The sequence below is a fragment of the Salminus brasiliensis genome, chromosome 1, assembly GCF_030463535.1.
Source record: "Salminus brasiliensis chromosome 1, fSalBra1.hap2, whole genome shotgun sequence".
Lineage (NCBI taxonomy): Eukaryota > Metazoa > Chordata > Actinopteri > Characiformes > Bryconidae > Salminus > Salminus brasiliensis.
Window position 1 is genome coordinate 38,841,410 of NC_132878.1, and position 16,929 is coordinate 38,858,338.

The window sequence follows — 16,929 nt, forward strand, 5'->3', positions numbered from 1 at the left end:
AAGCATAAAGTTACAGATGAAAGATTTGATCAATATTTTAAACAAGATTAATTTTTGTTTCCATCTTTTGCAGTTTTATAATAACAATAAAAACATTGTGCATGGACAGTACTTAGTTCCTAACACCCCATTTGTCAAGTATCACATCTTGTAAATGCCTTGTGTAGCCAACTAAGACTCTTTTAGTTCTTGTTAGTTTAGACTTGATTAGATGTTCCTTTAAAAAAACGTCTGACGCCGAGTTTTATGGTGAAGATGCAAAGATCTGAGGGTCTTCTGTAGTCAGACGGGAGACCCCTTGTTTCCCCTTTCTTGCATTCTACAGAGCACTTCTCTTGTCTTTCTTTGTCTACCAGACTTCAAATTGACATTCACCATTCCTATTAACTGACATTTTTTAATGACATTGCGAAATAAATCAAAACGGTTACCTGGCTTTGCAATGTGCTATGCAGCTGCTCGGAGGAGCCCATGGCTGCTGATTGTTGGGACAATGTTTGAGGAGAATATTTATAAGGCTTTGGAATTTGTGGCTCCTGGCCTTTCCTAATGATGATTGTGGACATACCTGAGCCCTAACAAGCTAATTAAGATATGAGACCGTGGTAAGAATTATCTGAGAGCTCAAATCTCCTGTAGAGCCCACATTATGACATAGTGTTCCTTTCCTTTACTCCAAAATTGGACAGAACTAAAATGATGAACTTTTAACTTTATGCATTATGAATCTGATGCAATTTTTTTTCTTCTTTTTGAGAACATTTAAAAATAGGGGCTTCTCTGTCTTTCTTCCAGGCATGCTGATGGTTCGGTAAAGTTTTGGGATGCCTCTGCAAGTGAGTGTTTCACCTTTCTCTGTCAGTAATTGTCACTTTTTTGCAGTTCATATGCACTTAAATGGAAAAAGGCCTATTGACTGTTTTTTCTTTTATATATATCTTCAGAGGATGCATTTTGTCTTAAGTATGAATGGGGACATTGTTCAGGCAGCCAGCCTTCATTGTAATCAAATGTACTTATCTATGATTAAAGACCCAACTGGGGACTGCCCTAGTAGTGCCATGTACATCCACTATCCATTTGACTTCATTTCCCAGAATGCTTCTGTTTAACCTTGCTTTACACCTAGGGAAACAGCCTGGCATACGTTTGACCGTAAATGTCATTTAGCCCCATTATAGCTGTAGTCATGACAAACTACAGCTCCCACAAGTCTAGTGCTCCCCATGCTAGTCTTTCTACATTAAGCTCAATATGGAAGATTAATAATGACCTTATAGGCCTGCTAGTTCTGCAAAGGCTACCATCTAAGAAGCAGCTGGCATGTTTGCATAATGGAGAGGATTTATTTAAAAGAGATTTACTCTCCAAATGTACACAGAAATATGAAGACTAATTAGGCAAAAGGCGGTAATCCTGCTAAGACAAAATGGCTCCATTCATCTGAGGCTTTTTATTAGTTTTGCCTGGACAATTGCATATAAATTCTGGATTAATGTCAGACCTTAATCAAATACAGAGCATATACCGATTTATTCTGTCACTCTGGTTGGGTACACTTTTGCCACATTACTTGAGGGAACACAATGTACAGTCCTTTTGAGAAAAGGCCACTTTTTAAAACATTAAGATCACTCATGTCAGGGTTTGGTATGTACATAGTAATTGAACAATCGGTTCGCATAAATGACATGTTGAAAACAGTAGAATGGTCAGACATGTAGAACTGACTTTGACAAGGTCCAAACTGTCAAGGCAGGAAGGCTGATTTGGAGATGTTGTAAAGTGCTCCTGGTCAGCTTTGTTGGGTCACTACAGACAGTGGTCCGAGGAAAGACGAGTCAAAATGTATGGATGTAGTCATAAAGAGCCGCAGCCAACAGAAAAGTTCTGTTGTCTTTTACATCACATTGGGTGGCTGGGTTTGTGGACACCATATACCTGTGGAATGTGCTGGCTTTCATCTGATGTGGACCTCACAAGTGACAGGAGTTAAAGAGCTGCTGTAACTAGGGATGATCCTCTTAATTCTGACTATCGACCGATACCGATCCGATCCGAGCTGTGCTAATCCACGCTAGTAAACAGCAGTAAAATCACTATTTTTATTTTTTCAGTCTGGTTTCTAGGTCTTCCCAAACAGACCTAATGGAATAAAATATTTGTCGTTGCAGAACTACAACAAACTGGGTGATTTTTGACAGTGTGGACAAAAACAGCAGGAAGTAGACCACCTAAGACACTCTTTACCTGCTGCTCTCAATTACAGCGAGTTTTCCTCTTCCTCGAACTTGCTGTTTCACCTTAAATAATGCAGCTGTTATGCTCTGCTGTGGAAATGAACTCAATGGACCTGCGGCACTATTTAAGGTGAAATGCAGAGTTAGTCTAAGAAGTTTAGCTTTTGTTTTGGCTGCTAACTGTTAACATCGCCACACTTATCAGTTCAAATAAAGCCCTGTTTAGTTTTTCCTCACCGGAAGAAGGTCCCAGATGAACTTTGTCTGGGGTAGCTTTTCAAAAAATGGGAAGTTAAGGATCATGCCTATTAATGGTGCCTAGAGGACACCAGATGGCACCCTGCTCGGTTCGGAAGTTGATCAGAACCTTAAAAGCCGATACCCAATTCATTAAAAATGCATGGCTCTGCCCCCAATCCTGAGTCACTGGATTAGATCGGGACATCCCTAGCAGTCACAGCTTGGTTCTAGATATCACGGGGCACCTTCATAGATTTATTTTGATTCATCAGTGTATATGTGCCAAATGACAATATTCAATATTCCTGTTACAGTAGTTGTATACACATGTATACACAGATCTATGTTGACAGGAACTTAATTTCCCATGGTGCTTAGTAATGCTCCAGGTGCTGTACAAACTGAAGACAGCCAAGGTGTTTGAGAAGTCACGCAGTAAGGAGGAGAAGCCAAGTACAGAGATTGTGGATGAGGATCCGTTCGCCATCCAGCTCATGTCATGGTGCCCGGACAGCCGCATGCTGTGTGTAGCCGGAGTGTCCGCCCACGTCATCATCTACAGATTTAGCAAGCAGGAAATCACCACAGAGGTTGTACAGGTAGGACTGCCGTGGGTCGGTTTGTGCGTGTTGCTTTGCGTAGGTGTCTATGAAACTCCCAATAATTATGTGTCTATGTGTGATATTTATAAATTAGGCTTACCTACTGTATGTATAGTGTGGGTGCGAGCAGTCTAACCTGCATGCATAAATGCATCAGGTTTGCAGGGTTTGCGTCACTGGATTTGTTTTTGTGAGAGTGTGCTCATCATCCAATTTGTGATGTTTCTCTCCGCTTGACCTAAAAACTTTAGTTTATGCTTTCTGAAGTGGAATAAGTGCCATCTTTCTCCGTCTCCATCTCTTTCTCGCTCTCTCTCTTTCTGTATCTGCTCACTCTGTATCTCCCTCTCCCACCCTACTTCTCGCTTTCTCTGTCCATCCCTTCCCCTCTCTCTCCGAGCTATTTTAGCCTCCTGACGACAGCCATGACTCACATTGACGATAATAATAATATGCTCCTCCAGTCTTTATTCAAATACGGTGTGTCTTGTATTGAGAGAACGCACTACTTGCTATGTGCGTTTTGTTTGTTTTTCTGATTATCATGATATATTGATTTAAGCATGATGATCATTGTTATTAAAATTATTATTATTGAAACACAGATTATGACTTTTAAAGTACCACACAATATTTAACTATTACTAGGCAACAATGCTTCCTAATCCTGGTCCTGCAGTACCCTAGTCCTGCATATTTTGATGTTCTTCCTGCTCTCACACACCCAAACCAACTAATCAGCTACTCTGCTCATTTTATGAGGCTCTAATAGTGTAACTATTGCTGTTACGTAAGGATAAGAGCCTGTTTTAGATACAGTTTTTGTAGCACTGGACAAAAACGACACAAACCCGTTGTCTGATTGGCTCAGCTTGAACAGCGTGCTCAGTACAGATGTAAGAGCGATGATTGGGTTGAGTGCCGTCAGCTGTTGAATGTTCTCAGCGCAGCTTAATTGGAGCAAATTGAGCCCATTACCACCTCGAGTCCCCCTGCTTCACATATGTGTGCACTCACATACACACACCAATTAGTGTGCCCTAATTTATACATAGTGACACTGGTGGGAATCACTTAACATGATACATTTTGTCCATGAAAATGGAAATTTGTGTAACTGATTTGTTTGTGGAACGTTTTTCAACACCTAAAATATAGATTTGCATGAAGCAGATCTCTTTCTAAGATGGTACAAACTCTCAGACTGACCACGCCTTTTGTGATTGGGTTACAGACGCTCAGTGTCAATCAGATATAATATTGTTTATGTGTATCCTATTTTGTTATTTGATGCTGGATGAGGATTAGGCAAATAAAATCCAAATTAACACAATTCTCCTATTACTAAAGAAGTAGACAGACACACTTGTCAGAAATTCTGCATATTAGCTCTGAGAATAATGTCGCTAACAAGTAATGTAAATTTACCATACTTATCATTTAGAAAAACGGTACAATGTACAGTACTGGGCAGAAGTTGTTACAGTAATTTGTTTCTCCTTGCTGAAATGTCTCTGTACTTTTGTCTATATACACTATACTATTCAGTGAAACCACATATGTGAGTCTATTTGAAACGAATAAACCATCGTGTTAGGCTTGTACTAATATTTATACCAACTTACTCTGCTTATCCTGAAGAGCTACCTTTCTGCAGGGTTTCAACTCCAGCCTAAGTCTAACACACTCCATTCAGCCAATTTAGGACATCTGAAGGCAGTGATTAGCTGAATCAGGAGTGGTGGATTAGGGTTGGATCCAAAGACTGTGATTAGGTAGCTCTCCTGGAGCAGGATTGGCTACTGGATTTGCAGTGGCACATCTGTGCAGTGTATTTTAGGAATATATACATATTTAAAATATATAAATAGTTCATTCAAAATGTGGATTAAAGTATTGTGTGTGTCCTTTTAGTTACTTGAAATCAGATTGCAGTATGAACTGAATGACTTAGAGTCACCAGAAGGGGGCGGATACCAGACACCAGCTCCTCCCACTCCAAGCACCTCCCCTAGCCCACAGACCTCTGGCCCCCAGACACACCATTCAACCAGCAGCAACTCTTCAGATGGCATAAGAGATAATGTGCCCTGCCTGAAGTAAGTTTTTTGTTGTTGTTGTTTTGCAACTCCTGCAGGTATCTACATGTACTTTATATGATACATGTGCAGCATTATACAATTTTCCCCCTTGTAAAAGAGGGAAAGCCAACAAGCTGAATATAGAATACAGTTTAATCTACTGTGTGGTTTGTAAATGTGCTTATCTGCCGGTATATTTAAGTGAGAATTCAGATAACTTCAGATAAGTTCTCAGACTCCCCAGACCTTGTCCCTGCAATCAGCAGCCATGGGCTCCTCTAAGCAGCTGCCTGCTTAACTCTGAAACTTGTTTAAGGTCTCCTCAGTTCACAATATAATTAAGAATTGATGGTGCAAGGTGTTCAACACTTGCACAAATTTGACCTTCATGGAATTTAGTATTTCATAAAAAGAACACCTCTCCAACTGTTAAACACTGGGTGAATCAGTCATGCTTTGGGCCTGTGCTGCAGCCAGTGGCATAGGGAACATTTTACTACTGGAGGAAAGAATGAATTCAGTTAAAAATCTGCTAATTCTGGAAGCAAAAAGTACAGTGGACTACCTCAAGAGGCATTAGCTAAATGTTTTGCAGTCCCATGGCCTAGTCTGAGGATAGACCTTTTGCAAGTAAGAATGGGCAACAATTTGCCAAACAGAAATTGAAAGTCTCTTAGCTGACTTTCAAGCTGTGACACTTGCCAAAGTGTGTTTCTGATCATGCAGGTCAAGTACTGACCACGCAGTGTGCCCAACCATTTGCTTCAGACCCTTATCCTTTTTTGTTCTTTTGAAACTATAAAATATGAAAATTATTGTTCAAAAGCAATCTCGCTAATCTTCACATGTTCTCTTTATAAGAAAGAGAAATTATTTTTAACTTGATGTCTTTTGGAATTCAGGTCATCATTTACTCGCTTAGCTATAAACAAATATAATTAGCTATATACAAATAACAATTATGACAAAGGGTGCCCAGACCTTTGCAGGCCACTGTAAACCCAAGAACAGTTTAACATCAGACTGATTGTCTATGTTAAAATGCCTCTTTATATGCCATTTACACACCCAGATCGCTAATTTATCCAACACAGATCAGTGTAGCTGTTAGACACCGCTGCACTGCTTTCCTCACAGCGTAATTAAAAGAGAAATGGCACTGTGCAAGCACGAGAGAGAAAGAGAGACTTGGGCTGTGTTAGTATTTTTTTAGTCACTTCATAACATTGTGTTTCTAAAATGCAAAATCATGAAACTAGGCAGACTTGAAATGGCAGTCATAATTGCTACCATGAAGTTGCCACCATACTAATGTTAGCTTAATACTACACTTTTGATCTGTCCTAACAGTGTGACCTTTTATGTATGTGCATACAAAATAAATAGCATTTGAAAATTCCACTCAAAACATGGATGTTTTGTGTGTTGAATAGGATTTCTCTTGCATAATATCATGTTAATCATTGCTGTCCCACAAAAACCTTTGTTGCTGTACCACAAAAAATTACTTTTTCACATACTGTGAATATGGCAGTTGTTTTTTACAGGATGTCATGAATGGACCAATAGAAATACTCAAGAATGACTTGGCATAAAATCGTTTTACCTCGAAAAGTTGCCGTTTTGGAGATTTGAAGGTTTTTGGGTGACAATTTTGCATAATGTAATTCATCCTATGAATGAAGCAGAACACATTTCTGATCAATTATAACTGATCCTTGCCCCAAAGGTTATTGACTAGGGTGGTGTTTGCTTTCTTTTCCTCCCCTCACTCTCTCTCTTTCTCTCTCTCTCCCTCCCCTCTTCCTCCCTCTCTTGCTTTTTCTAACTCTCTTGCAGGGTACGCAATAGTCCTCTAAAGCAGTCTCCAGGCTATCAGGTGGAATTGGTGGTGCAGTTGGTGTGGGTCAGTGGAGAGCCTCCCCAGCAGATAAGCAGCCTGGCCATCAACTCCTCATATGGCTTGTGAGTTTCTTACACATGCTTGCATTTTATTTTACAGCAGTCTTCACTGTCAGTCTATTCCATACAGAGACTCTGTTGTATACCTGCTTATACTCTTTCCATGAGTCTTTTCCACAAATAGGCCTGCTCTTTTCAAATCACTGATCTGGAATAACATATCTGGTTTTGGTGATTTGTCTGTTTTCTTGACATCTGACCTGTTTTGGAAATCCAGGCATTTCTCCTGGAGCCAATTTATTACCCGCATGAGTAGCATTTGTTGTGCACATGCATTTAGCTTTTGATGTAGATTCCTATCTGCTGCACTCCAGAGTCCTCCTTTCAAGCAAGAATAGACTATACCATGTCACATTACCTACCTAAATGCAGTACATGCCTAGGAGAATGGAAGCACATAGAAGAGCTGAGGAAAAAAAACATGGCAGCATATTAAACATTTGAACATTATGTTTTACTTCTAGCATTGTTTTTTCCACATTAAGTAATGTATCTTTCTGTTGTTTGTGACATAGGGTGGTGTTCGGCAATACTAATGGCCTGGCAGTGGTAGATTACCTCCAGAAGACTGTTCTGTTGAATTTGGGCACCGTGGAGCTGTATGGATCCAACGACCCATACCAGAGGCAACCCCGCTCACCTCGCAAGAGTAGACAACCTTCTGGAGGTGAGACTCTTGCTTCATCCCTTTACGCTATTAGTAAAAAATAGAGCCCCGCTAAAGTTATACAATAGAAATACATTCATGATATTATTATAGTTATGTTTACATTTTCTAAACAAACTGTGAAAAAGTATAAATGGAGTCCATGACATATCCACATTGCATATATATACGTTGTATATTGATATATTGTATTAAAAAGGCTTTAGGTAATACTGAAATGTAGTATAATGTATAAAGTTGTAGTTGTAGCTTCATTGTTTTTTTGTTGTTTTTTTGTTGGGGGGGGGGGGGGGGGGTTGGAAAGGAACAAGGAACTGGTAAAAATGTGATAAATGGCAAGTGTTACGTGAGAGCATGAGATTAAAGCCAATTGTGTGAGTCTCACGGCACAGCCAGCAGCCTGGTAATGTTACTTCTGTTAGCCTGCCAATGACTTCTCTTCTGAAATTTAGCATCAAGCTAATGGGTTTAATACTACACAGCTCTACAGTCTATACAGCTAAATGCATTTAGCTTACACATGGATTTGGAGCTTGTAACAGCATTGTTACAACATTTAAGTAACATATTTTACATTGTGTGCTGCAGTTTATTGTAAGCATTTTAGCTAGAATAGTACAAGAGTAAGTAAATGTTTTGGCCTGAGATGTTAAAAAAAATTAGTATTCTTATGTAGTATATGTTGACTATGGTCATTCTCAGACAGGAGGACTTCTTATTTAATTTAGCATTGTTGCTACTCCCTCTTGTCTGATATGGCTACATAAACCACTGGCACACAGACTGGAAGAGAGGGTTTCACTTCTGTCTCTTTCCAGATCTCTTTCCACAGGGACTGTGAATTCTCAGGTTTAGATTCAAAGGAAAGCCCCAGTCGACGGGACACTTCTGTCAGTGGATATTAAAAATGAATAATACAAATAATTGTAATTGAACAAATGACAGATAAAGCATAAATTTCTCAATAACGGACGGTGTTTATCAAGTGAGTATGAAGTACAAAAGACAAAACATGGAACTCCTCCCAGCTGGTTGTGTTATTAGTCAAAATTTAATTGCGTCTACTATTACTGTTTGGTTTCAGAAAGTGTCCATCACTGGAAAAGGCTGCATGAACAATATATAGCACATAAACTGGCAACACAGCCAGTAAAAAGCTAAATAATAATATTATCAGAGAAATGAGCATTGTTTTAAAGGAGTTTAAACAAGGTTTACATACATAACACTCGCAACAGGCACTGCAAAAAACAGCTGTGATTAAAAGCTTGACAGCTGACGTTACATGACCTTCCTCAGTGCCACTGTTCAAAATGATAAGATTCTGTGGCCAGAAAAGTTCAGCAAAACATTTTAGCTAAAATTAAGGATGCTATCAAAACAAGATTGACTGAGCCAGATTTTCAGATAGGTTACCATGGAGATGGATGGAGAGCCAAAGGGAATAAAAATAAATACAGTTTTTTTTCTGTTCTTCCATAATGTCAATGACTAAAGTGCCCCCGGCCTGGAAAGGACGTAATTCGACTGAGACAGAACAAGAGGATTTCAATCAATAAATGTTATGATTAAGGGTATGATGTCACAAGCTTGAGTGGAGCTTACGGCGATGAGCAAAAATGAATTTCTGTGCGCTCCCTGATCATTTTGTCTTCCAAAGCTTACTGGAGATAAATACCAGTCTGTACCCCACATGTTGGACATTCAGAGACAGAGATAACTCTGAAATATTCCCTGTAATACACTATACACTGTAAGACTGTTATGGTTTTGTATGAACAACATCTCCAGAATGCTCCACATTGCTATTGTCCTAAGGTGCCATGACAGTATACTTGTCCTATGACTTTCCATATCAAGCAGTCTTATTGTACAATGCAGTAAAGCCAGATATTAAAGATACATCTCTTACTGAGAAGAAATGGTTGTACAGGAGCCAGTGAAACTACCTGAACTCTACAGGACAGAGGTACGCCAGGACCATGTTTAAAATCTGACTTTTTAAGGTATAGTGATGCAGTAGCCCTAAACAGGCAGCTGCAGCATGCTGCAGTAGTGTGTATGGCCAGTGTTGCTATGCTATGGCCTCTGCTGGTGGAAAGCAGAACTACGGCCCAGCTGCCCTGAACGCATTGTGCCTGGTAATGAAACCCTGACTGCTGTGACTCACTGAAAGATTGCCAGTTGGATTTTTCTATTCGAGTGTGTGTGTGTGTGTGTGTGTGTGTGTGTGTGTGTGTGTGTGTTAATCAGTGATGTTTAACAGTGGGCTAGAGTTTAGCAGCTGGGTTCAGAGCTTGTCTCCTCGTCTGCCTCAAAGCCTGGCCATCAATCAGTAGTACTCAGAGTGCACACCACTTCACATCCTTAATAGACTGAACAGCTTACATTTAGACCAGCTGTACAGGGTCAGAACACTATGTACATACGAAGGGGCATGACAAACGGTTATATGCTTTCATAATTTATATCTAATTTTACAAAAAATGTAACCAATGTGGAATGTCAATTACCTAGTTCCCATTCAAGTGAACTCCCCCTATCACAAGCAATGCCCTCAACACTAGGAGGGTGGAGACATGTGTCCTTCAAGCCAGCCATCGCCTCTTTTCGAGCTACTGCCAATTCAGCATCTCTAGGCAGCCAGCACGTTTGGTGGAAGCTCCGATACAACAGCTAACAAACACAAAGTTATGTGAGAAAGTGTAAAAAACCCACCCCTGAGACAGCAAGGCCAATTGTGCTCCGGCTGCTCATGGCGATCCTCGGTTCATAGTGGTGACACTTGAGTCCACTTGACCACTTGGTCTTGCCCAGTGTTTCAATACTTTAGTGATCACGATAAGAGACTGTCAATTAGGGGTAGACAGTCTTCAGCTTAACTTCTTCAACATAACCTCAAACCATCAGCCTTTTTACATTTTATTTATTTATTTATTTTTTTGAATGCCCTTCTCAAAGTCCCAACCTCAAGCGTGTTAACAATATGTGGACTGAGGTTAAACAGTAAAACACGAAAAAAAAATTGAAATTTTTTTTTCTATGAAATATGTATGTTGTATACTCTAAAAGAAAAAAATCGAATAAATGACTGAAAGCCTGATATTGCCATGACATTCATGTCGCAACTGTGTGTGACTCTTTGGCAGTCTTCTCCTTTAAAATAAATGCAACGTAGAAAATGCCGGGAGTAGGGGACATGTGCATGCCACGTCTAAAGGTCACCTCTATAGATATTAAAATTGTCTCTCTGTCTGTTTAGGGCTGTGTGACATCAACGAGGGCTCAGCCACGTCGGAGGACCGCTGCAAATCCCCCACCTCAGGTAATCTGTCCTTCAGTGCATGCCATCAGTCACCGGGCAAGCCTAGACTAGACTTGACTAGACTGGCTAAACTTATACCTTCCTAAGTCTGTTCTTTTTAATATAATGCTTTTTATTGTTTAGTTTTTTTTAGTTAAATCCTTAATTGTTTTTGTTATAATTAATTCATTAATTAATCTAAACCAGTAACATTTTACCCTTTTATGTTAAAGTTCAGATGGCTGTACACAGACTGAGATATGTACTCTATACTGCTTAATTGTACTTAATTCAGGAAACAAGGATGGCGGATGCGTAAATGCTTTAGAATTGTTTCAGTAGTAAGTTTCTTTAGCTAAGTTGCTGAACTAATATAGCCTAACCCAATTTTGACATACATTTTTGCAGTGGTTAAAGTATAAGGCCTCAGAACAGCGATATTTTCCTCATCATCTTATGATATTATATAGGCTGAGTTTATTGGGTTAAAAATTAGGTGACAAGGTCTAAAATCCACATTAATCTTGAAAGACACTGGTGTGCTATAAGTAGTGAAAGTTACCTCTACTTCCAGGCTAAGATGTAGCTTTACACCAGTGTTTCTAATTTCATGCTTTTGTTTTCCTTGTGGTTGGACATGTTGTGGGTTTACAAAACTGCAAACAGTTATTGCAGTATTAAAAATTCAGATAGTACTTTGGGGAAAAGTAGCAGGGGAAATACACAAACCAACAAAGCAACAGTTCATTAGCCACTTTAATTGCATTTTAATTGGATAGCGTGCACTTTTCTCCAGGAAAAGGCATCTTATGTCTTAGTTTACGTGACAGCTAAAGCTTGTAAATGCACTGTACTGTACAGGGCCATTAAATCAGAATTCATTTCCTCACACTTTTAAATGTGGAAGCCCTGAAAGCCTTAAAACGAACAGACTATGAACCTTGTTCAGCAAGGCAGTGTGGACTTTCTGGTTATATTCAGTGTTCTTGTGCTGAAAATGATTCTAACCCATTTCTAGGAAACCCTTTTTTCAGGATAAGCCGTGCTGGTGCGATCACGTCTTCCCCTCAGGCTCCAACATTTTCCAATTTAGTAACTTTTGTACTCTTGTATTCAAAACTACAGTATTTAAATGGGCTGTGCTTGTAAAGTAGAGATTACAAGCATTAGCTGCATAAGAAAAATTAAAAGAAGGAGAAACGCGCCTTTCTCAGTGGCATAGCATTTTGCTCATTTGCTACACTGATGCATGGGATGAAAAACCAAGGTGACTTATGAAGCTGATAAGAAGACAATAAAGAGCATGACATTCACCCTGGGAGTCTGGGGATGACTTAAAATAGAGATAAGATTAGTGCCAAAATGTCAGGACAGAATAACAATGACTTTGCAAAGCAGCTTAACCTTCAGTCAGTGCAAAGACCCATGGCTATTTTCCTAACAAGTGGTCTGATTAGGAAATGATGTGGGAAAAGGTTCCTGTAATCACCTAGCAAACGCACCTGCACATAGCACTCCATCACAGCAGGTGCAAATACAGACTTCTCATTTATTTTTAAGCTAGGCATTTCCACAAAAAGAAAAGGCTAAATAAATGCCTAGGTAGGCGTTGTTGTATGAGTGGGTCTTTTTGGCTGAGCTGCACTGCATCACTGTCTTGTTCTCAGAGAGAGAGAGAGAGAGAGAGAGAGAGAGAGAAAACCTTTTCTAACTGCAGATATGCTTTACTTCCTTTTCCCCCGAAAAGTGTTGATGTCTAACCATCAGCAATTCTACAATGGCGGAGGTAGAGGAGGTAAGATTGGATGGCATTTGTTTTGGAGAGGAATAAGGAGACTCCACCCTTTTGTGTCCAACCACTGTCTTCTCTGTCTTAAAGTTCGAACAAAACAGAGGGAGCTAAAAGATAAAACAAAAAATACTAACACAGCAAGAAAATATTGGCGGATTCTAAAGGAAATGTGTATTGTAATGTCCACTGCATGCTACATGTATGTAGCACGTGTGTAACATGGTGCTTCTGGCTTGAGTTTCCCCATAGCCACTTCACTGGCTGGGTCATAAGACCATCTGTTTGTAATTACAATCTTTAAACCATCTCTTTGTGGACAGCCCTGTATTCTTGTACTTCGTGTTTTTTTAGTGTAGGCGTTAGCAGACCGCTAGCATTGATTTGTTATCTGCAGAGCAAATGCCATAGTATTAAAAATGCATCCAAAAATTGTGAGAGTGCACTTGCACTGAACCTATTTTGAGCCTAGGACTGCTGTTCCGGAGCTTATCCCAACAGATGTGAATTTCAGCCAAACAGACTGAGTTATTTATTTATTTAGTAATTTCTTCCATTTTCGTCTTCTTTTTTTGCTTTAGTTCTCCACTGGACTATAAGATTTTTTATTTAAAATTGTATTTTATTTTGTAGACCTTCTGATTGTCCTCAACGTCCCGTAGTATTTTATTTTAATGAAGACGAGCGGTATGTTCAGGAAGGGGCATAGCTGACCACAGTTTGATTTTCCACAACCACCGTCACTCCCTGGTCTTGTTCTCCTGTTTGGTGCATGCTCATGGCATGGGGTGCCGGGAATGACTGTTGTGTGTCTGATGCCGTTTTACTTTCCCTTCCAGGGCATTGTGAGACCCAGCGTCCACTACCCGGTTGTGTCTGTCCAGCATGCGGCATTTAATTAAGCTCTTGGTTTTGTCTCAGATTCTCTTATTGATTCCCCGTCACAGTGTCACCTCTGTCCGTTTGAAGCGTTTGTGTACCTTCCCTCTCTGGATTTTTTCCGACTCTGTCTTTAGCTATGTTTTCACGTGTTTCCCCCCAAGCATAGAAACTGCATGACTGTTCTGGAAGCTTCTAGAAGGTTTGTAAAGAGGGGTGTTTTCTTTCTTCCAGCAAAGATGTCACGGAAATTAAGCTTGCCAACTGAGCTAAAGCCAGACTTGGGTAAGCTTCGACTTTGTGTTCATATTTCATAGCTTTTTGAACAATGGGGTCCTACATCATCACATGTGTCTGGAGTCTGGAGAATCGTCATTTCAGTCTCATATCAATGAGTCAAAGGCCAGTAGCTCCAGTGGAGTCTTGGAGTTTCTCTGATTTGAGCTGTTAAGTCAGATGAGCGTCTTGATGGTGTTCAAGAAAACAGTGGTCTGAATTAGGTTTTGATAATATTCTATTAAAAACCCCATTAGGAGGAGGTTGGCCATTTACAGATGCTTGGCCATGGTTTGCTAAAGCATACATTCATCACACTTTCTTTTAGTGAGCTTAGATTTTGGGTCAGAACAGCTTGAAAATTCACTTGTGTTTTTTACACTGTATGTTCATAACTCTGAGTACTAAAAGCCCATTAGTAAGGTCAACGTCACTGGTTTCAATTCAGCTGTTTAAGTTTTTAAAATGTAGGTTTACTAAAGGAAATCTAGTTTTCGTTGCATGAAGGGCATGCATTCATTTTACAAAATCTGTTATTCAAAATGCCCTCTCCACAAACACTCAAATAATTAAAAGGTACAATCAAAACACTGACTACCAGAAATCACATCTCTACCAGAGAAATCAAATCCAGTTCTAGTCCGCTACCCTCATTTTTTTTTACTGTTCTGTATGTGCTGTGCTTTCTGCCCCTTGCACTCTGTCGCCTCTGAGGCCAGTTGTGTGATTCAATTATCGTACTGGGTTGGTGTATGGAGACCCACCCTTGCACAGAGCTCATCTTTTTGTTTTACCATATTGGATTTTATATTGGATTTTCTACTGCATTACATTATTCCACATGTTCTGCATGTGGCTGGAGAATTGGCACAAGGAAGAATTACAAAGCATGCTACGTATTACATAGGTTCCAATAAAGGTCTGCAATATTGAATGTGAATTGAATTGAAATTAAATTGACCTCAGGCCTCCTGGGAATCCTATAAAAATGATGATTGTTTCGTAACCCAGGGCTTTATACACCGATAGACGTTTTATATGCCAATTATGTCACCCATTGTGCCAGCAGAAAGAGGTCCTAAACTAATTGAAGGGCTGCAGGGATTTCTTGTAACACTTTTTTCAGTGCAGTGTCTGCAAAGCTACTTCTTCTGCAGTTTTAATCAAAGGAGATATAAGTGCACAAGGTTTGGGACAGGATTTTCCAAATGTGTCCAGTAACATTTTCGTCATGTGGCCATTCAGTGCATTTGCCTTTCCAAGAAGGAAACACATCTTCAGTTGTGTCTGTGGTGTCATTGTATCATGATCTAAACATTTTCACGACAGGAGGATGCCATTTATTTAATTTTTTCTTTTCAGCATTTCCAAAGGGCATTACCATTCAGTTTCCCACATATAACCGGCCAAACAAAGCAACACTAATCACCCTTCACCCATGTACCGTTCTTACAGTGTATGTGTAGCATCGTCTGTTTGCGGAGAGGGTGCTTTACTTCTGTTTGTTTTTTCTCTACTGTCCTACTCTCTGTATGTCCTCCGCGGGCTGCCGTACCCCTAGACAACAGGGACAACTCCTTCAGCCGCTCACGGAGTTCCAGTGTGACCAGCATCGATAAAGAAGCACGGGAGGCCATCACATCATTCTATTTCTGTGAGACATATACGCGCAAGACGGACAACACACTCACCCCAGCACTGTGGGTGGGCACTTCTTTGGGCACTGTCCTCTCCATCTCCCTAAACATGCCCCCTGCTGGAGAGCAGAGGCTACTGCAGCCAGTCATTGTCTCACCCAGTGGTAAGTCATCCTAGGAACAGATGCCTTTCATGCACTTTTCTCCTTTCAGGTGTTTGTTCCCACCCACATAGTTTTGAGAAGAAAACTGACTATTCATTATTATGACCAAGGAAGACACACTAATGAACATGCTAATAAAATAAAGTAAAAAGTATGTGCAAATTATTAGTAAATAGCTGTTAGTAAAGATGGGCCGTGATTAAGCACCACTTAAAAAAATGGTGCCTTTGTTTTTCATGCTAATTTCTTCCCCATGTCTGTACAGGTACTCTTATCAGACTAAAAGGCAGCATCATCCGAATGGCCTTTCTGGATGCCACAGGGTCCCTCCTGCCTCCAGCCTCTGAGCTGTGGTATGAACCCAATGCCCCGGCCAATGGAGAGGAGAGAGAGCGAGTGAGGAAGAGGCGTCCAGTGTCGGTCTCGCCGTCCACCTCACAGGAACTGAACGAGCACCAGTACGCCGTGGTATGCTCAGAGAAACAGGCCAAAGTGATCACCCTGCCCTCGCAAAACTGCATCTTCAAGCACAACATCACTGAGACGTCCTTCGTGCTGCGAGCCGACGTGGTGCAGGCAGGGACCGGCATCTGCTTGGCCTGCTTTTGTGCAAACGGACACATCATGACCCTCAGGTGGGTAGCACTAATCTTCACTATAGGTTTGACCCTTGCTATAAGCCTAAAAACTCTTGTTGCTTTGCTGTGCATTTTTTTATTGCATTTTGTAAATTAATTGCAAAAACTTGAGGAATAGTTGTTTCTTTCTGTACAGATCGTAAATAAATCTGTATCTTTATCATATAATCTGTACTAGGATGTATTGACTCAATGAAGTAGTATGAAATAACATATGCCTTTGTTGTTGCTGGTATTGGCTATGACTTCTAAATGGTTAAAGGAGATATATATATATATACTTCTCATTGAATAGTCCATTAGCGAGACTGTGAAATGCTTCTACAGGCTGTTCATCACTTTGAGCAAGTGCCCCGCTCCTCACTCGAACAAACACACCTACTCAGCCAACTCTCTGCTGTGTTAAAGACAGTCAGGACAGTGCAGAACTTGAATTTGTTTTCTTTAGGT

General features: G+C 40.2%; 1 protein-coding gene across 5 annotated transcripts in view; it reads left to right on the plus strand.

The window, feature by feature from the left end:
* Nucleotides 1-16,929, plus strand: part of stxbp5a (syntaxin binding protein 5a (tomosyn)) — a 117,346-nt gene that overhangs the window by 90,973 nt on the left and 9,444 nt on the right. Inside the window, exons 14-23 of one of the 5 annotated variants that reach the window (XM_072679063.1) lie at nt 796-836; nt 2,859-3,079; nt 4,997-5,181; nt 7,003-7,128; nt 7,641-7,792; nt 11,055-11,117; nt 12,844-12,891; nt 13,999-14,049; nt 15,602-15,841; nt 16,107-16,476. In XM_072679063.1, the coding sequence (XP_072535164.1) occupies nt 796-836; nt 2,859-3,079; nt 4,997-5,181; nt 7,003-7,128; nt 7,641-7,792; nt 11,055-11,117; nt 12,844-12,891; nt 13,999-14,049; nt 15,602-15,841; nt 16,107-16,476 (1,497 nt within the window). Of the gene's footprint in view, nt 1-795; nt 837-2,858; nt 3,080-4,996; nt 5,182-7,002; nt 7,129-7,640; nt 7,793-11,054; nt 11,118-12,843; nt 12,892-13,998; nt 14,050-15,558; nt 15,842-16,106; nt 16,477-16,929 lie in introns of all 5 variants that reach the window. The other 4 variants (XM_072679056.1, XM_072679079.1, XM_072679071.1 and 1 more) reach the window with 4 other exon arrangements.